Below are 20,641 nucleotides of genomic sequence, written 5' to 3' on the forward strand. Positions count from 1 at the left end.
AAATAACCGTAGCTTATTGCCATCACCTAATCTTAATGTTAAGAAGAAAGACCTCCAACTCTCTTTTCAGTTTCCAGCGTTACTCCTTCCTCACATGCTCTCCTGGATTACTTACTCCCCACCCTCCACTCTTTTACAGAGGCAGTCAAACAATTTTTAAGAAATCATTGAACTTGAACAGGGAAAAAAAAGGAAAGTTTAACGACCTTGACCAAGCTTCAGTATGGCTGCAGTAATGAAGACACTTAAAACTTTCATGAACACAACAACATTAAAGATTGCACTTGGTTGCCCAGAGCCATTCCAAGATACAATTATCATCGCCTGAAAAGAAAAAGTCAGAAGTACAAAGTAAATAATGTTTTTCAACACCATGCAAGTGTGTCATTATCACAAAAGAAAAGTAATGCCCAACCTGCAAGCAAAGAATAAAAAAGCTCCACATACGATCAAAGCTTCTGAATAGATGCCAATATGACCTTATTTCAACAAAATTAACTTTCCCCACCCATCGATCTCTTGAGAGGGGCTTGTCCTCCTGGATACACAGCCAAAATAAATCAATTTCACTAATTGACAACAGTTGCAGTACGTTATAAAATACCTAAAGCACAAATGTAGAGCCTGACCACCTTCATGGAGGAAATGGAAGGTAGACAACGAGAATATAAAGAAAAAACAGCCCAAAGCAATCAGAGCCAAACCAAGGTACTACTTAAGAACTCCAAATATTAAGAAGAAGCACGGGATATTTATGAAAACTCCTTAGACACTGATACCCAAAGGGGGGTATTGACTTGGATCTCGAAGTGGACCAAACCTCCCCCAAGATCTCTCCTCTCTCGAGCTAGATGTTTCGTGAGATAGTAAGATAGCCGAAAAGCCGATCATCATTAAAGCCACTGGAAGCACATATAGCTTTTTATAACATTATCGAGTATGAATTTCTTATCTATAATTAATTTTTCACTTGTTCTCACACTAACCCATTCACTGCTCATTTCAGGATCTAAAAAATATTGACAAGCAGAATCATCGTTACTTTACACTTGGATGCAAACAATTATAACAGAGTCCCAACAGGAATAAAAAACCATTACTTCCTACAAGAGATCAGAATGACATATAGAAGTCCTCATTCGTTCATACATACAGAAACAACTTTGTAAAGCAAAACCCAATGTTATTCCAATCATATGGAAATTATTGATAAAATACAAGGAACTTATTGAGTGAGAGAGAGAAGATCCAGTAAAATATAATTTTCTCAAACTCTGGCAACAAATACTTACCAGAGTATGACAGACCACAAGAAGAACGAAGTGCAAGTTACATCATAGGAAATCTCTGCTCAAAAATCAAATAACTCACCCCACTTTTGTCTGCACGGATTTGATGATGAGGAAGGCAAAAGAAATCTGCATCTGCACGCATTGGCCAGCCTAGACGGAAACAATCAACTGACCTACATTTATAAAACAGATGGGATAATATAGCCTACTCGCAAGAAATCACATAGCCTATTTATTTGAAGGTGAAATACCACAATGAAAAGTTACCAGAAATATTCATTTAAATCATCATAATTCCTCCACTGGGAATGCTTTGATTTCCCTTGTTTACTCCTTGCAGCTTCCTGTTGCAAGATACTATTATCAAAATGGAAAAATATTCCTAACATTTTCATTAGAACAAGCATAAAACTATATAAATACAATACAAATTAATGGCACAAAAACCTTTGCAATCACTTCATAAATGGGAGTCACAACTTTACGCAAGAAAGCTTCATTTTCACCACCATAGGCCGGCTTGACATTTTCTCCTGTCATAGGGCTGATATTCCCAGCTAGCATGCCATATAACTCAAATGCCATCTTTATTTCACAACAAAGAAGCAATCTATTAATAAATGAAAGTTGTTCACAGTTCATGATGGAAGCTCTTGCACCCAAAAAAAAGGACACACTACATCTATGCAAAGAAGTTATTTTTTTCCCTTGGAAAAGGAATAAAGCTTTTCGTTGATGTGGTAAAAAGTTGCTTACAGAAGTATGAGTCTCCCATAAAAAAAAAGTTCAACGAAATGAGCCCAGTTTGAGTTAATTGCGAAGGGGGAGTAATTACAAAAATAGTTTGACAGCAAACATCTATGCAGGGAGTCCAAGATTCCAACTTCCTAAACTTAATTAAAGAAAAGCCATATACAACTTTTAGTGCATTACTACCACAGTTCACAAACAGGCATATGACACAGAGTATCCTTTCTTATAACTCAATCATCTTGTATTTCAAATTCCACTTCTTCCAACCAGACCTCTAAAAGGAATCCACACATCCAAGGTGTTGACTATTCTTACGGATGTCTGGCATCTTAAAAGTTCTACCATAAATTCCAACAATGCTTAGGCCAAAAAAGAAAGTTTCAGTCTTCTTATTGAAAGAATAGATGACTTTCATTCGGTAATTTCCGCCCGAATTAAAAAACCATAAAAAAAAACTAGTTCTCATAAACCCTAATTACAACTTGTAAAGAATAAGGATCAGGTAAGAACCAAGATCTAGAGTGCTTCTGGCTTATTCGACTTAACAGCAACTTTCTTCAAAACCATTTCCAAAAAGCAAAAGAACCTTTTTAGCCTCCATATCCCCATAAAAGTAGTACAAGGGATTGTAGAATTGGTAGGCCACGGTAAAATCCTTAACTTGAAAGACTTGACTTTAACATACAAAAGAGGCCCCTATTTATAGATATGAAGGCCACAGTAAAAGAATAATACTCTACTAACTAACCAACTTAAGAAGAGTTAGTTACATCAAGAATAGGTTAAGTATAAAAATTATATTTGCATTAAAAAAACATAAAAAAATTCATTGCACTTATTCAGTTCGAGGAATTGGGGAAAGCTTTTCGTGTTTACAAACAAGAAAAATTCGGGGGCTAATCCCTAATAATAAAGCACTGGAGACTTTAAATAAAAATGATAATATTTTGGCTACCAATTCAATTCCCTAAAAGCAAGTACAATGTAAATGCATCAAAATATCAACCCACACAAAACCATGTTTTGGATCTTCTACCAAAAAAGTAAAAGAATGGAGTACCGAGGCATACATGATGGTATATGTAACAAAGACACTCGGGCATGAATCTCAAATTTGCGGCTTCACCCCATATTAGAAGATATAAAGCCATGTATAGAAGTTTCCGTTGTTGCACTTCCTGCTGTATGGTAGGTAACCTGAAGTGTCAGAAGCCCAAAATATATGAAATGTTGTGTGGCCACTTTCTTAGTAATATAACTAACTTTTTTTTTCCTTTGATAAGAAATTGCACTTTCATTGAGAGAAATGACAAATAGATACAAAAACAAGGAGGGCATACAAAAAAAACAGCCCTGCAAAAGGGAACCCCTAAAGAAACAGGCTCCAATCCAAAGAATGAGACCTAATTGATAATTACAAAAGACCTTAGTGACCGAACCCCATGAAGAAGTAATATAACTAATATTACTTAAGATAGGTATCAAGAAGTAACACAATTAAGTACTTTTTTTTATGGAAGGATTAAGTACTAGCTGATCGAAATTCAGAAATACAATTCAAAGATCCAAATAATTTAAAAGAATATAAGAACGTACCAAAGACTACTTTTGCGATCCAAATACTTGCACCATTTTTTGTAGTTCTTGAAAAGCTTCTTCATTACTTCAGTCACAGCACGTTCGTCCAACTATGCAATGAATAAGAACATATATGAGAGATGAAAAGGATCGTAATTGACATTAACTATTACTAAATACTCTCCCAGTAAACTTTAGGCCCAAAGTAGACTGACACAACCAATGCAGTTCCCAAAACTGGAAAAAATATGAAAATAAGAAAAGACATGAACTCTCCAGATATCTGCCCCTTGTCACAGAAAGGCAGAGACAAAAGAAAATGTGATCAATGGCTTTGTCACTTCAAATCTCCAAAGATAAAAGTAAAGGTTTCCTTCCTACGAAGCCCCGACGTCTACTCTAAATAATTGCAGTAAATTACTGACCTTAGGCTGCTGATCAGACTTTGGAAACTGCCGAATATGCACATTTGCAAGTAATAAAATAAGGTGCTCCCTTTGATTTGCCACATTGCCTTCCTGCGTTCAAGTTAGCGCTATTTAAAATAAGTAGATCAACTTTTGCAAGGAAATATGCATTTGAATTAGATTTTACTTCCTAGATATCCCATAAAAAATAATAATAAGAAAACAGCACAACAGTCATGCAAACCTCTAATGCAATGCCAAATAAAGAAGACAAGATTTGCTCATTCTGTTACCTGAAACCCAAACATTGCTTGGAGCCAATCCAAGATATCTTCGCCATCTTTCTTCTTGTGATCATTTGGCCAAAGAAGGCCCCTTGTGTTACGCAGGGCAATCACTGCAGCTTGGATCTGCAATGATTTTTCAGAAACTTTTAATCAGAAAATGATTTCTCAGAACCTTTTAATCAGAAAATGATTTCATTATATCAATAAAACAACGATCAGATAATACAAACTAATACCAAACCTCATGATATCTCATAATTGTCTGATTTGCACTATCAGGATCGAGAGGAAGAATATTATATGGGAGAAAAATCTGTGTTTTCTGTGCAACTTTATCTTGTGCTTCCAAAATCTATTAAGGAAAAAAATGATCGCAACGATATCAGCCATGGTAAATACCAGAAGATGATGATGACATGCACATATTGGCTTTAAAATTAGCCAAAAGCATTATCCTACAAGTTTCAACTTTCAAGTTCACCTCTTTCCTAATAAATTTTAGTTTTATCTCCAAAAAGAACACCACCCAAAAATATTTCATAAGGACCAACAAAATGGTGACAGAGAAGATATCACAATTTCACCTCACGATCAACTTCTATGGATTGCGTCATGTTAACAGCCTTTAGAACTTCAAATAGCACATTAGCAGTTTGATATGCCTTGGTAAGCTGAGCACTGAACATGCAGAAAAAGGAAATGTTAAATGATAAATTCAAACAAAGAAACAAATATAAGACAGAGGTATGGAATGTGTGTAAAGGTGAGAGAGAGTAAAATTAAGAACAAGAAGAATACACCACTTTTTAAGACCGAAAGACCTAGGAGAATTTAAACAGGCAAATTAAAGTGGCTGTTTAGGCGTGTTTACAGCATGATGATTTGTAAAAGCTGTTTCATGGAACTATTTTTATTTTTTAAAACATGATGTTAGAGAGCACATAAGATCACAATTCACCAATCCAAAGAAATACCAATTTCAATTGCTCTAAAACATAAATATTCCATAAGAACAATCTAAACAATAATGAATTCTAAAAGCTATCCAAAGATTTTTTCACCAAAACAGAAGAAAAAAAAAGCAATAGTAATAACTTAAGCTTTTAACATGACCAAAGTTTCATGCGATCCCAAACAATGCCTACAAATCCTCTTTTTCCTCTTCAGAAACCTCTACTACTTTGTCACCAAATTTCTCATGCAGTAGGTAATCAAGAGGGATAAAATTGCAACAGTCAACTAAAATACCACAAGGTTACCAAAAAAGACGTACCGATCAGCTTTATCAGCAGCATTTTGCAAAGCTTGGATGTACTTTTTATAATAATGTTGATAGAAGCTCTGCATTTCACGGGCATCGCTTTTCTTTACTCTTCCCATTAAGGTTGGATCATTTTCCTACAAGCAGAGAATAAGAATGTAAAGAAACAAATTGAAATATCAAATAATGACGAGCAAAATATATATATATATATAGCAACAAATACATATGAGGCAGTATATGAAAACTTATATAATGGGAAACCAAGCTTTCGTAAAGAAATAATGAAACATATAAGGAAATATATGAAAATTTACAAAAGCATGAAGAAGAAATTGAGTAATAGAAAGATTGCAAGAAAGAGAGACCATAGATGGTTACCACTAGAGCCAAATAGAAAACTGGTTAAAGAAATGTAAGTTTCCCCTAATTTAAGTAGATGATGATGTTTCTATGATTGGCTTGAGAAAAGTAGCCTGCTCAGATATAACTACAGTAGACTAAATCGAATAAAATGTAAAATTGAAAGGTTAAATTCAGAAATTACTCATCTAACTCACTTCAAAATAAATAAAAATAAGAAAATAATTCCAAACTACTCACGAGAGGAGAGAGCTAACCCTTTCAAGCCGTTGAAGTAGAGCAGTTTTAAATTGCCGAACACCTCGCCCACTAGAAGTTGGATCTAACCTATGGGCTTTCTCAAATGCATAGAATCGACCTACAATGAACAAAATATATAGATTGAAAATATCACCCATAAACTTAGAAAAACTAGAAAGCAAATAATTAATAACTAATTAATCAATAAATATTACCTCAAGTCAATGCAGGAAAACAAAATGCTAATGACTAGACATAACTAAAAAATGATTGATTGGTAGGTACCACTATGAGTAGACATATATCCAGTCAACATATATGCCTTGACAAACATTTAGTACTAACAGAACTGCAGGAAGAGACGGATTTGAAGACTATAAAATATTGCACCATAACCTAAACAAAAAATAAAATAATCAACAACATAATTATTGAGTTATTTCCATGCCCTTCCACATTGGAAATAAAAAAATATACCCATACTCAATTGTCCATACATTGATTTGAGTCCCTTAAAAGTTAAAACAATGCTCGACCAAGTTTCAACACATATAATGAGGCTCAAGGATACCATTGTGAATGTGTTGACAACTACATCAAGCACAAACACCACTGCTTCCTAAAAATACAATTTGTTCTCTTCCCAAAATGAACAGAAATCTAAATCAACCACCACGAACCAGAATAGCATCTTTGTCTTTTTTTTTTTTTTATATCTGTGGGTATCCGGGCCAACTTACGCACACCTCGACTAATCTCACATAGCGACCCTACAACATTTGGTGCTAGGAAACACATAGGAATTACTAATTTCTAAGGTAGGTGATCATCATGGGGTTTGAACTCATTCCCTCTCAATTAACCCTAGCCCCTTTGGACCCATAATAGCATCTTTGTTCGAAATCCATTGGTTTACTAGAAGTTCATTAGATTGAACCAAAAGGTAGGTCTAGCTGCACATGATATGGATCGATTCATTGATTCAAAGTCAAGTTAATACCTCAGAGTTTTGGACAAATGCAACCAGACAGTATGGACCATCAACAATTTCACTATCAAGTGTAGAGTAATGAAACACAACCCAACTCAGAAAATTGACAGAATCCCAGGGTCACAATTCGCTTGCACGAAGGCAACAACTGGCAACATGTAAAAAAGCACATAAAAAACGTGCTTTTGCAGCCTCACAGTGTGAGCTGGCAGTCTGGCACTAAGACAGTAAGCATTGGAAATAAAAGACTAATGGTTTTTCGATATTAACATGAGCAGGCACTTCAATGAAACCAGTATCCAAATTAGTACGGCAATTCCATAAGGCTGCAGTTTTTTCTCTAAACAAAACAAGAATAAAAGGAACAATCTTTAGCATAAGCCTTAAACCATTAATTTCCAATTCTTGTTCGTCTTAGAATTCAGCATATACCAAGATAATAACCCTACAACAGTACAGCATTGGTCCCAACTTACACAGATATGCAACTCTGGGATTGCTGGACTCAACCTCATTAGCCACACGCAGGATAGGAGCAATCTCTTTGAGCGATGACGGAACAACTTCACTGTCGAACACCGACTCGCCGAGGTTCCCCGTCGTCTGCGTCCTCGTGATCCTCCTCTGCAGCGGAGGAGGCTGATCAGATCCCCCTCTCGACGACATTCCGTTCCTTCAGACTCTCACACTCCAAATCTCCCTGTTCCCCTCAAAAGAATCAAATAACAAAACACAGTCACACAGAAAACCCCAACAAAAGTTGCACATTTCAAAACAATAAACAGTAAAATAACAAACAAAACAAAAAAGGAACAACCCACACAAAAGTTCAACAACTACCTGCTCAATGTGACAACTTAAACGCAAGATTCAAGCATCTGGAACACGAAAACAGAAAAGGGGTATCAACAGTGAGTGAAACAGACCGGGAATCATCAGTAACACATATGCATTTCAAAGATTCACATAATGTAGAAAGATTTTGAAGCATAAAAATGAATCACCTGCGGACATGGAACTTTCAGAGGCAGGGGAAACCCTAACCAGTGTAAGGACGGATAGAGAGAGAGGAGGGGAGGAGAGAGGGAGCTGCAAAATTAAGCTACTTAAGAGAAAAGGAAACGAAAAAGCAAAGACGAAGATGGAGCCAAGAAAAAAGAGCAACTTTTTGGTGTCAGTGCCCTTCTCCTGCTTACACACACTACAATCTTTACTGCTTTGTGGGGCCCATTTCTTTTATGCTTAAATTTTCGGAAAGGGTATCATCTTTTCACATAATAGCGAGAATGCCACTGATGTTTGGATATTTCCGTTCCGTTCCGCCGCCGTGGACGGCTGTCGGTAGTTGAATTTAATGTTAAATTACCATTTTAAGTATTTCTTTATTTTTGGAACACATTTTAAGTCTATTACTGTTTAAAAATTAATTTGAAAATTGCACTAAATAGCAAAAGAAAAACAAATATGTATTCTAAAAATATTATTACTTTTTGTTATTTTCCAATAAATCACAAATATCGCCTTTGGTTGTTGTTATGATTGTTTAAATTTGCAATTCATGCCATTTTTGTACAGATTTTAAATTGATGCTATATATAAATATATATTTTCTGTTGTGCTTTTTTTCTTGGTAATTCATTCTTTATAATTTTAAAAAATTTTAACTTTTTAATTACATATCCTAAGTATAATTCTAATATTTATTTTATGGGGTTAATGTTGTTAATATATTGATTAGACATCAAAGTAGTAAGTTTATCGAATAAATATTGGTTGACTCGATAAGACATAGTAAATAATTGGATATACCTAAATAACAATTATACTTTTTTTAAGCGAGTAAACTAACTTTTGTTGATAAAGGATACTGAAAAAATGAGATGGGTTCTCTATAAAACTAGGAATAATCATGTGAACTAGTCAAACATCAATACCATAACTTTCAAATTTGTGAATGTAGTCACTTTAATATGTTTATATTAATTTGTTTGTTCGTGTATTTTAAAAGAGTTTTTAATATGTGAATCGATTTTCAATCATTTATTTTGTTAGTTCAACAATCAAGTAATATGCTGACTTATTATTTAAAGATTGGATGAAAACTAATTTCATATAAACTTATTTTGTGACAAACACGTTAAAACTACGTTTTAACAATCATGACACGTTAAATTAAAAAGCCTACAAAAATATTTTCAAATAATAATATAATGCGTCATTGCGTTAAACTAATTTCAAAGCACATAAGCTACAGAAACACGATTCAGAAAGTTTATATTTAACCAAATTTTAACTTTGGCAAAATTGCGATTTAATTAACGAAAAGCTGAAAAAAATATATATCAAAAGTTGCACTTTCTGTGTGTGGCAGGGTGGGGGCTATTCAGTCAAATCACTGAAACACCGGGAGGGGCAACGGGAGTATTAAACGGAAAAGGAGAAGGGCATTTAAGTCACGTAAATTCAAATTTCGAAAAGGCCTCCTCGTTTAGAAGAGAAAAAAACCGATGGGCAGGGAAATCGGGGATGGAGAAAGCAAAAGCAGCCGTTCTTGAACGCCGAGCGGACAGTTATACCCTCATGGCCCAACTTGACGAAGCAGAGAAAGAAGGGTAATATGGTAAAAAAAAACCACGTTACTTGATCGCTAGTTCGGGGCTCCGGTTTTTTAACCCAAATTACGGGAGAGAGAGAGCTGTGATTTCGCAAACAAATAAAGGAAAAGAGAGTAATACTTTGGTCAAAATCAAATTTCGTGTTTTACCGTTTTACTGCTTTTTTTTTCTTATTTATACTACTAATATTTATTATTACAGATAAATGGTGTAATTTTGTAATCAAATATAATTTATATTTAATTTATCAACTATCTAATTTCAGTTGTACTAGAAAAAAATCAGTTTGTTACTATTATTATTTATAGCAAACAAATTAAATATTATTATATTTTAATTTCAATAGAAAAAATATTAATATTTTAACTGATGTAATTTTGTTTTCATTATTTATTGATATTAAATTAACTGCTTAAATTATTTTAATTAAAAATAACATCGTTCAACTATTTAGTTTATGTATCTGAAATTTGAACTATTTAGTTTACTATAAATAATAAATAAATATTATAATAATTGTTATATGTATGATACATTTTGATTTTAGTGTGTGAATATTTATTCTAATTTCGATACATAAAATATTTATTCTTATAATTGAGTAGGGTTTTTACTTTTTAGTACAATACATGGGGTTAGGGATGAAAAAAAAATAACATGCAGGACCCGAGGACCTAATTTACTCACATATTCAATTCGAGCAGATTTGAGAATCTCCACATTTGATCGGAACGGGGTCAAATCGGAATCTCTAGCAAGACGGGACGGGCTTTACCTCGTCCACATTTAATATTTTACTCTTTTTTTATATTTTTATGTATAATAATATTAATATATATCAAATACTTTTTAAAACATGTACTCAAAAGGGAAAAAAAATTTAAAACATTGTAACTGTATTTAATTAAATTTTATAATATTTCATCCAAAAATTTATATTTTAAAAAATAAAAATGTATATATATACATTCGAGACAAGTTTCTTACCGATAACTCATCATAGCCCCATTTTTGTCTCCAAGAAGTGGGAATAGGATAAAATCTCCAACGAAACAGACTTAATTACCATCTCTATATAGAGTGAGAATTGGATTTTTTTAACAAGAGATTAATATCTTGACCAATTAAATTAAATTTACTTATGAAAAGCGAATAAAAATGTAATATTCGATCAAGTGGTAAAAAATTGCATGGATAAATAAAATACAAAGTAGTCGGGTGAGTGGGATAAGGGAATCTCGATATGTCGGTTTGTTTTGTCTTTTAGCCTTTCCTTCGCTTTATGTGTTCTTTATTTTTTGGATGGGAAGATGCGGTGGGCCCATCCTCTCATTCGTCCAATCTCGGCATAGTTTTTCTTTTTTTCTTTTTTTTTTTTTCAGTATTCCTTCTTTCTTTTTTAAGACTGTGTTTATCTCGTAGGTCAAGATGATGAGAATTTTTGTTAGTACTAAACCATGGGTATTACTTATGCTCGTGGTCATCATAAGAATAATAGTCATAGTAATATTAAACAACTATGACAAAATCATCAATTGCGTGAAGCTTCCATTCGAATATAATTGAGGTATATACAGTAGTGGATCCAAGAATTTAGGTTAAGGATACAAATGCATATAAATATAACAGAAAAATATTAATTTTAAACTTGAATTTCACAATATTTGTACTAAAAAAAGAACTCGGCAATATGTATCAATTTGATAGGATTTAGACAATGTTGTAATTTTTACCTTTCCATAGATTTTCATTTGAAAAATTGTTGAAAACGACATCAAAGTTGATTTTTTGATTTAAATTTTAAGTTTTAGCAAAGTTATTTAACGGTGCGGGAGGCGAGGGGCACTAAATCGAGGGGATGATGTTACCAACGATGCCACATATACTTTCTTTAATATACCAGTACACTATATTATTTTTAATATAAATCCCACGTGCCCCCGGTCCCCACGTGGATCCGACCCTGTCCATATAGAACCTGCACACAGAGATGAAAATTAAGGGCTCGTTTGATAACCGTTTTGTTTTTTTATTTTTAGTTTTTGGTTTTATGTTTTTAAAACACAAAAACCAGTTTGATAACCATTTTTTGTTTTTAAAAAACAGAAAACCAAACATGTTTGGTACCATTTTTAGTTTTCTATTTTTAAAAAGTTAGAAAATTGAAAATATATATTATAGAAAGAAAATTCTATGTAGTGTAGAGATGACCGTGTGAGTGAGGATGCTCTCCTCATTTTTGTGCTTGTGAAAATTTGTAGTCCTTGTCTCCACCTCATTTTTCAGTCCGAAAGATGTTCTCGAGAGAATTATCGGTTTTATAATTGTTTTTAGAATTTAAGTATAAAAACGTGTAATAAATATATATTAATTATTTAAAAAATGGAATTGGGACGGGATCGGTATATGCATTTCTTATTTTTTGGGTTCGACTATGCATAAATTTTTGTCATCCTAGATACATGAAAATACATGTTTAGAGAGATGTAAATAAACATTTAGAAGATAATTTTTAGAGAGATAAAGTAAAAAGATTTAGAAACAAAAAATAATGAAATAAAAGTTAAAATACAGAAAAAATTTAGAGAAAAAAAATAAAAAATTGAGAGGAAAGGATATGTTAAAGAAAAAAAAATTATAAAAAAAAAAGAAAAATTAGAGTGGAAACAAATTTAGAGATAAAAACAATATTCAAAATATAATTTCTAGAGAAAATTAATAAATACAAAGATAAATAAAAGTTACACTAAAAGAAATTTGAAAGATAAAATAATATATAAGGAAAAATAGATTAAGAAGAGAAGTGAAAGTAGATAAAATTTTAGAACCAAAAAAGATTAAGAAAAATGTTAAATTTTTAAAGGGAGAAATGAAACTAATCTCTTAAAAAAAATAATAAATAAAAAAATTTGGAGAGACAAATAATAATAAGTACTCAAAAATTTTAGACAGAGAAAAATAAATTATGCAATAGTGAGAGAAATAAAATTATAGTAAAAAATTTAGAAAAAAAATGTTAGAGTGATAAATAAATTTTTTAGAGATAAATATGAAAAATAAAAAAAATATTGAATATTAGAAGAAAATATAAGATTTTGAAAAATAAAACCTATTTTTTAATTTCTTTTATTGAATTTACTTAGAATTTCAAAATGATTTTTGAAAAAACTGTTTAAAAAAACTAAAAATCTAAAAATTTCCACTTAGGTCAAGTCCAATCTATACGATCTTTTATTTATTTTTCATGTAATTCGTAATTTTCGTGATTTTGCATGATTTGTTTTTCCCAACTATTTTTCTTTTTTACTTTTGTTTTTTTCTCACATAATTTTTATTTTTCCGTGATTTTTTTCCTATACATTTTTCTGTGAGTTTTTTCGGTATTTCTCTGTGAGTTATGTAGAAGCAAGAAAATTTCCATCAATTTTTCATGATTTTTAGAGGGCGGAAAAAATCATAGAATTATACCTATTTAAAAAAATAATAATAGAAATTACAATATTTCTATACAAATAAAAAGTAAAAAGATATTTCTTTCAATAAAAAAAAAGAAGAAAATATATAAGGGGAGAAATTTAAACATAATTTTAAATGATATAGTCACCTCTTATTCTTTCAAATCTACTAAAAAATTATTTCAATTTATATATCATCTGTCGTCTATTTGGTCATTTGTCGTCTATTTGGTCAATTTGTTGCGAACAATTTCAAAGTTGATTTTTGTCTTTAATTTGTATGTTGTCGTTGATATAGATAATATTTTGTTCTCTAAATTATTGTACTAATATTTTGTTTTATTATTTTTAAACCATCATTTTCAAGATTCGATTGTTCTTAATTTATATAAATTTTTATTTTTATTTTTCAAACTCTAAAGAATTCGAAAATGATGAATCATAATTACATCTCTACATACGAAAATGAGTTGCTATTTACAGGTGGAAGGCAATGAACTAACTTTATACATGATGTGATTGTTGAATAAGTAACTGTAATGGCTGATTTGGCAATTTATATTAATTCAATATTGTTTGTACGACGTTATATGTTCTTCTTCCTTGCTTCTTATTATCGTTCATCTCTCATTCTCCTTCTCCTTCTCATATTTTCTAACTAAACTCGCCCATGTCTGTCATCCGTCGTTTGCTCTCCATTTCATACATGGAAACTTCCTCCTCCATGGAACATAGAAGAATATCGTTTTTCAAATCTGAAAACTCTGTTCTCAATGGAAGAGGAATATATCTATAAGAAGTCTTTTCCCATTCCTCATTTATATCTAAAATAAGGCGATTGGCGATGGGGCGAGCGACGATGGGCGAGCAACGTCGAGTTCGTCAAAAAAGGGATGAGGACAAGGAGAGGAAAATGATGATAAATAATAAAAATTGAAGATAGTCCAACCCATATGAAAAATATTAGATTCATATAAATTACCATGTCATTCGTTGTACTCAGCCACATCACGTTAAAGCTAGTCAACTAACGATGAATATCTCATTGACCATTTATAATCATTTTATAAAATTCACTTAAAAGCGTCAACTCTAAAATAATGTAGTTGCTCCACATCTCGTTTACAAAAAATGTAGTTTTTCCTATAAGTAATATAGGCATAATTTTTGTTTCTATAACAAATATATCTTCATATTTTATTTATTTAAATTTTGTTTTCTTGTTTTGTTCACTATCATTTTTATTTTTATTTATTTATTTTATTTAATAAATATATTCTTGAACATTTTATTATCTATTTATTTTTTCTCTCTTTAGTTTTTTCATTTATTTTCTCTAAACATGCGTTTTGCTCTCAACTTTATATGCTTTATCTAAAAATTTATCTTTTTGTGTTTATATTTTCTCTAACTATTTTTTCTTCTCTAACTTTGTTTTCTTTATTTTTAAATGTATTTTATCTAAAGGTCCTTAATTTTTATAATATATTTAAACTTTTATTTTCATATATTTACACGAGAGATTATAAAAATTATGGGATCGGATACCCGCCCAAAAACAGGGAACACATTTGCCACGACGCCCCATCACCGATTCTGTCACATATTTCATTTTTAAATAATTCATATATATTTTATTAAATATTTTACTAAATTATGAATTAAATATAAAAAACAATTATTTATTTTTTAAATACTAAAATAATTAAAAATAATTACCCAATCGATAACTTTCCAGCAAACATCTTTTCCCAAACAAGATGCCCCACCTTATTATCAGCAGTAGTTTACATAGTTTTCTCTCTCTCTTGTTTTTTGTTTTAATTTTATTATTATTATTATTATTTAAAAAACATAGTTTTTTTCGCTATCTAACATACAACTTTATGACTTCTAAATAAAATAGTTATCAGACATATATGTTTTTTTTCTTCTAAAAATATATAATTTATGAAAAAATCATAAAATATAATCGTTGCCAAATTGTCCTTAGTAATTGAATTTTAGTATGTCGTGTAACAATTTAGTCTCCGTATTTCAAAATTCGTAACAATTAAATACCTCCTGTGAAAATTTCCATCCAAATTAACGGTGTATTTTTATAATGTAACAATTTAGTATTTTTAGTTTATAAGCACGGTTGATATCTAATTAGTTTATCAGTCCACATTTATAAGAAATTTCGTTCAACTTTAACAAAATTTTGTATAATAGAAACTAAATTGTTACAAAATAAGTATAATGACTAAGTTGTTACACACTCAATTACTAAATTGTAGTAAAAAAAATGAGAATTTTAAATCGTTACAAATTACAAATTAATTTGTAGGATTAAATTGTTCATTCCATGAGAGCGCAGTGACTATAAATATTTTGTAGGATTAAAGTGTTGATTCCATGACTACAAATATTTGTTATTCCGAAATTAAAAAAAAACCTAAAACTAAACGTGTTAAATGAAAAAAATAAAATAAAAGAAAAAACACTTTACTTTTCATTTTGCTACATGCTTTTTTTATTTTTTGTTTTTTTGGACAAAAGCCTTTTTTGTGGGCTATTTGATTTTTTTTCATATGATTGGTTAAATTGATTATTATCGATGAACAAAAGCAATAGTTAGGGTTCCAATCCCAACAGCAGAGCAGTCCACAGTCGTCGGCAGGTCACCGGAGCCACCCCCAAATTACAGAATCATCGTGCTCATCATTGGAATAAAAGTATTACGGTGGCCGGAGCATGGAGGCGGAGAATCAATATCCGTTTCAGATCGACCTGGGTAATCTCACGGCGTTCAATCCTCACCATCAATTTCCTTCCTCGCTCTCCTCCAGGTTAGTTTTGATTCGCTCCCAAAGTATACTCGGAGGACTGATTCTTCTTGAATTTTTCATCCTCTCTCGATTTTTGTTTCGAAATTCGCGTGTTACTTCAGTAGGTAGACGAAAAAAGGTTTGTCTGTAGAGATTTTTCTCTCCCTGAATTTGTGTTGTTTTTGTCTCACCGAGGCTGGAGTACATTGGTGTGTGTAATGTGTATTTTGGCTTTGCGATGCTATGCTATTCACATTACGCTGTACTGTTTTAAGAGTCTTCGTTTTATGAAGGATCAACTACATGCTTGCCTGAGATAGATACGCCTGCTCAAATGATAATGAACATTTACATGAGTGCATTAGTGACTTTGAAGTGTTAGTTACATTCTTCTTGCCAATCAAAGTAGAAGCCTCTTACTAATATTTAGCTTCATTATCTTTGATGCTCTTTTCGATGTTTAGAATATCCACGAGAGAATATCTAATTGCTTATTTTGTTAAAAGAGAACCTCTGTTATATTTGTTTAGTTTCTTTTTAAAAAAATTAGGGAGGATCTAGTTAATGAATGTCTGCAGAAGGGCATAGAGTTGGTTCAATTTATTGCCAACGAACTTTTCAATCGGCCTTCCACTGAAGACAGAGATGGTCCCCTTGTGAAGTTGCCTCCACCTACTACAAAATTGCCCAGAGAGAAGCATGTAAGGGGCTATGTGCTAATTTGTCATCTCATTTGTTTCTTTTTAAATCTGGATGATTTCTGTACTTGGTAACCACTGTCATTGATCGTGCTGTATTGAAGAGCAGTGGCTGCAAGTGTCAATTCTGTAGTTTTGGTTGAGGTGATATTTTCTTCTTTTACAGTTACCAAAGCCTAAACCTCCTACAAAATGGGAACTTTTTGCCAAAAAAAGAGGTCAGTTCCTTATGTGCACCCTTTTGTGCAAGGGTACATTTGATAGAGAAATAGCATATTCCATTATTTTCTGCAGAGAAAATAAATTTGAACTCAGCTAAAAGCAAGACGAGGAAACCGAGAAGAAATAGCAGCACATAATTAATTAATTTGATGACAAGCTTTTTTTCCCCAAGTATAATTCATTCACAATAATAATTATTATTTTTATTTTAAAACTTTTGCAGGTATAAAGAATCGTAAAAGAGATAAGATAGCATATGATGAACAGACGGGTACATGGAGACGTCGCCATGGTTATGATCGTGCAAATGATGAGGATAACATACCCATAATTGAGGCCAAGATGACTGATGGTAGTATTTTATGTGATCTTGCTTCTTGCAATATGATTATTTGTTCTACTAGTTATTCTAGTTCTGTTTTGCTTTTTCTGAACTTGATTTGCAAATCTGCACACAGTTGCAACATCCAGATAACCAATAGATTATTGGTTTTAATTACTGGGTGCATTTATGCTCAAGACACATAATAAGTACTGAAATGGTTGTGAAGTATCATGGTTGATAACTTGATTTGTCTTGCAGAGCCTGGGGAGGATCCATTTGCTACAAGGCGCGCAAATAAGAAAAACCGAGTTGAAAAGCAAGAAAAGAATCGGTTAGAGAATCTGAAGCAAGCTGCAAAAGTTGGTGCCCTACCAAGGTTTTACCTCTTAAATACAGTTTTTGGTTGTTGAATTTGATATAAGTTCTACTGCATTTTGTTTTATCTCAGTTTATACACGAGTTTCATTGAATTTTATTACTTGATCAACGTCTTCTCCAAAATGTTCTTTTTCATCTATTCCATCGGAGTCATTATCCATGTTGCTATTCTCAAGTTACCTGTTTTAAGGTCCATCTCCAGTTGTGTTTTCTCTTCCTCCTAGTTTTAACTCCAATCTATTCACGATAGCATAAAATTCACTGTACTCATGCAGCCACGTTCAACTAGCTGCCACCACTTTGCCCATAACGGGAACTCAAGCTGCACCTAAGAAAATTACCAAGGATGACCTAGGAAATGCAGCTGGAATGGCAGCAACTTCAACAGCCAGTGGTGGAAAATTTGACAAGAAGCTGGCAGGAGAAAAACCTGCTAAACATCAAGGAAAATATCGCAAGGTTAATTGAATAAGCCTGTTGATCCGCATTTATGCTCAAGTTTATTTTATACTTCTCGTAAAAAGTTTGTTGCACATTTTTTTTTGTGTTTGCATGCAGTTTCTGCCTGTTGTGGAGGGAACAGGGATTGGCTCCCAAGAAAAAGAGCAAACTGAGAAAGTTCTCAACAGATTAATTTCCAGAAATTCACATGAGATTCTCAACATTAATAAGGTATGACCGCTGAACTGCACATCTCTATTTGTTGAAGGATAAAACTCACAAAATTTGACAAGCAGCAAAAACACACCTCTCTTTTTGTTCTCTCATCACCCAAATTGGATTAAGTAGATGACATGTTACCTTTTTATATTATATGATTTAACATGATTGAAAATGGACCTTGTGGTGTAAATAGATCATGTCGTGATTGATATTCATTTATCATTTATGATGCAAGTAAAGATCATTATTTTTAGACGGAGAGAGGGGCTTTTGAATCACATGAAATTTTAGAGGTATGTTTGGGATATTTCTTAGAATTCAAGGACACGGTTGTACAACCTATAGAATAGATCCGGTTCAAGTAAGCTTATGTTTGGGATATTTCTAGAACAAGTACTTTTATAAAAAATACTTCTTGTTTTGTAACGAATCATTGGACACCCCTAAATGCTTTTGAAATTCGAGCCTTTGGGCCTAAAACACTCTGACACAGTGCTTTTGACTTTTTGAAAAGCACATTTATGTTACTCCCATTATAATAATGACAAAAAAAGTGCTTCTTGCCATCTCAAACTTACCCAAGAGTATTTTGGAACAATCTTTTCCTAAGCCTATTTTGGATTCCTTATCTTGATTTTCAGGCCGTCAACATGTACAACGTGAAAAGAGAAAAGAAACAAAAAGGGCAACGAGGAAAGTCTTCATCAATGTCAAGCAAGTTGAAACCAAATAAGAAACTCCAGAAGAAGTCGTTGAAGAAGGGATCTTCAAAGAAATGAATGATCCCTTTGCAATAGCATGAGTTCTTGTAGAGGTGCGTGTATTGGATTAAATTATGGCTTAAGTTTTTAATGTATCATTATCATCATTATTTTGTAGTGGAGAAATTTTAGTCATCTCGAAAGCAATTTTGTAGTTCTCATTTCAGCGGCCAAATCCTTCCCATAGTATCTCCCATTTTGCCTTGTTGGTTTTCTTCTCATCTTCGGTTCACATGATTCGCTCTTTGTTTTTTTTTTCTGGGTATTTTTTATGAAATTTATGTTTGTTTTTCTATGAGAATCCTTTTGATGTCTGTCATATGTTGTATAAATCATTATTTTGATTCTGATTCGAATTTTATAATTCTTTTCTTGTTTAATTTCCTTCATTCTTTAATTTCTGTTCTATTTTTAATTCAGGAAATAAATTTAGTTTTTATATGAAAATTAATGGAAAATTGGATCAATTATGCCTTTTAGTAGGAGATTTGAACCTTTATAAGTTTAACGTGGAATTATTATATACTATTTACCAATGTTATTTTATAAGTTTAACGAGCAAAGTAATTGTATGCCAATTTAGACACATATCTTTGACTAAAAAACCGTGAGTTCGAATTTTCACTCTGTACTAAAAAAAAATATTAAAAGTTATTTATTAACTGTTCATTTGGTACATTCTAAATTTTTTTAAATTCCTACCAACTTTTTACTTTTTTAGAGAATAATTTTCAATTATTTATCCGTCTTAATTTTCGTAACATCTACAATTATTTATTTCTTGAAAATTATTTAGAATTTGTTTAATAACTATTTTTTAAACTTGAGTTACTTTTACCCCTTTTTTTGTGAACGTTTTAAAATGTCAACCAAAATTTCAAAAATCAAATTGAATAATTGGAGTTTAGATGTTCGTGTAGGAATTGAATGTGAATATTTAAGTATTTAGCCAACATAACTCATTTCTTCTATTTACCAGATTTCACAAACTTTTTTTTTAAGTGACAAAATGTAAGGAAAAATTATGATGGACAAGTCTTTTATGTTCTCTAGAGATGGTTTAAAAAGATGCAGCTTTTACTTATCATATAAATTAAGACAAATATACTCAACTAAAAGGTCGTTATTCGTTTGTCATATATTGTTTAGTTGCATCTAAGTTTGATTTTGTTTGAATCTTCACGGAAGAAGAAAAATTGGTTCACTAACTACTACATATGTGGATCTCACCAAATTATTAAACGTGGCAGTTGTTCGCTCTTTGACCAGTGATTCATTCATCGCGATGAAGAGTCTCTCGAAATAAAATACATCACATTTTGTTGATATATTTATGCTTCTACATTCTACACTATTAATTTAGTTAGTATAGTCTCTCGAAATAAAAAAACATCACATTTTGTTGATATATTTATGCTTCTACATTCTACACTATTAATTTAGTTAGTATAATAAAAAATATAAGAAAAAAGTAAAAATAAATACGTTGTGACAATGCACTAGTCATTAAAAATTTATGTATTTATTAGATAGGGAAAATTC

General features: G+C 31.7%; 2 protein-coding genes across 3 annotated transcripts in view; one reads left to right on the forward strand and one right to left on the reverse strand.

The window, feature by feature from the left end:
* The window catches only part of LOC111021425 (callose synthase 3), a 35,836-nt gene extending 27,509 nt beyond the window's left edge, over positions 1–8,327 (reverse strand). For both annotated transcript variants that reach the window (XM_022298389.2, XM_022298387.2), the window contains exons 1-16: positions 8,177–8,327; positions 8,013–8,050; positions 7,649–7,872; positions 6,199–6,299; positions 5,591–5,715; positions 4,902–4,995; positions 4,559–4,669; positions 4,324–4,440; positions 4,049–4,141; positions 3,642–3,733; positions 3,116–3,242; positions 1,740–1,877; positions 1,560–1,636; positions 1,372–1,465; positions 416–538; positions 207–324 (exon numbers count right to left, since the gene is read on the reverse strand). In XM_022298389.2, coding sequence (XP_022154081.1) covers positions 207–324; positions 416–538; positions 1,372–1,465; positions 1,560–1,636; positions 1,740–1,877; positions 3,116–3,242; positions 3,642–3,733; positions 4,049–4,141; positions 4,324–4,440; positions 4,559–4,669; positions 4,902–4,995; positions 5,591–5,715; positions 6,199–6,299; positions 7,649–7,838 — 1,600 coding nt within the window. In that variant the 5' untranslated portion in view covers positions 7,839–7,872; positions 8,013–8,050; positions 8,177–8,327. The remainder of the gene's footprint in view (positions 1–206; positions 325–415; positions 539–1,371; positions 1,466–1,559; positions 1,637–1,739; positions 1,878–3,115; positions 3,243–3,641; positions 3,734–4,048; positions 4,142–4,323; positions 4,441–4,558; positions 4,670–4,901; positions 4,996–5,590; positions 5,716–6,198; positions 6,300–7,648; positions 7,873–8,012; positions 8,051–8,176) is intronic.
* Positions 8,328–15,819: 7,492 nt separating this feature from the next.
* On the forward strand, positions 15,820–19,479 carry LOC111021449 (ribosome biogenesis regulatory protein homolog). The gene is made up of 8 exons (XM_022298421.2): positions 15,820–16,073; positions 16,603–16,753; positions 16,917–16,968; positions 17,196–17,324; positions 17,556–17,673; positions 17,951–18,134; positions 18,234–18,347; positions 18,980–19,479. The coding sequence occupies exons 1-8, from the start codon at positions 15,979–15,981 to the stop codon at positions 19,115–19,117; spliced, it is 981 nt and encodes a 326-aa protein (XP_022154113.1). The 5' UTR covers positions 15,820–15,978; the 3' UTR covers positions 19,118–19,479.
* The last annotated feature ends 1,162 nt before the right edge of the window (positions 19,480–20,641 follow it).

The sequence above is a fragment of the Momordica charantia genome, assembly GCF_013281855.1.
Source record: "Momordica charantia cultivar OHB3-1 chromosome 6 unlocalized genomic scaffold, Mcharantia_2.0 BLBB01000006.1, whole genome shotgun sequence".
NCBI classification, from domain to species: Eukaryota; Viridiplantae; Streptophyta; class Magnoliopsida; order Cucurbitales; family Cucurbitaceae; genus Momordica; species Momordica charantia.

Bases quoted from the DNA above. Each gene is read 5' to 3' on its own strand.
- LOC111021449 (XM_022298421.2), top strand. From the start codon at position 15,979: ATGGAGGCGGAGAATCAATATCCGTTTCAGATCGACCTGGGTAATCTC. The intron at 16,754-16,916 runs GTAAGGGGCTAT...CTTCTTTTACAG, and splicing joins AATTGCCCAGAGAGAAGCAT to TTACCAAAGCCTAAACCTCC. The intron at 17,325-17,555 runs GTAGTATTTTAT...TTTGTCTTGCAG, and splicing joins TGAGGCCAAGATGACTGATG to AGCCTGGGGAGGATCCATTT.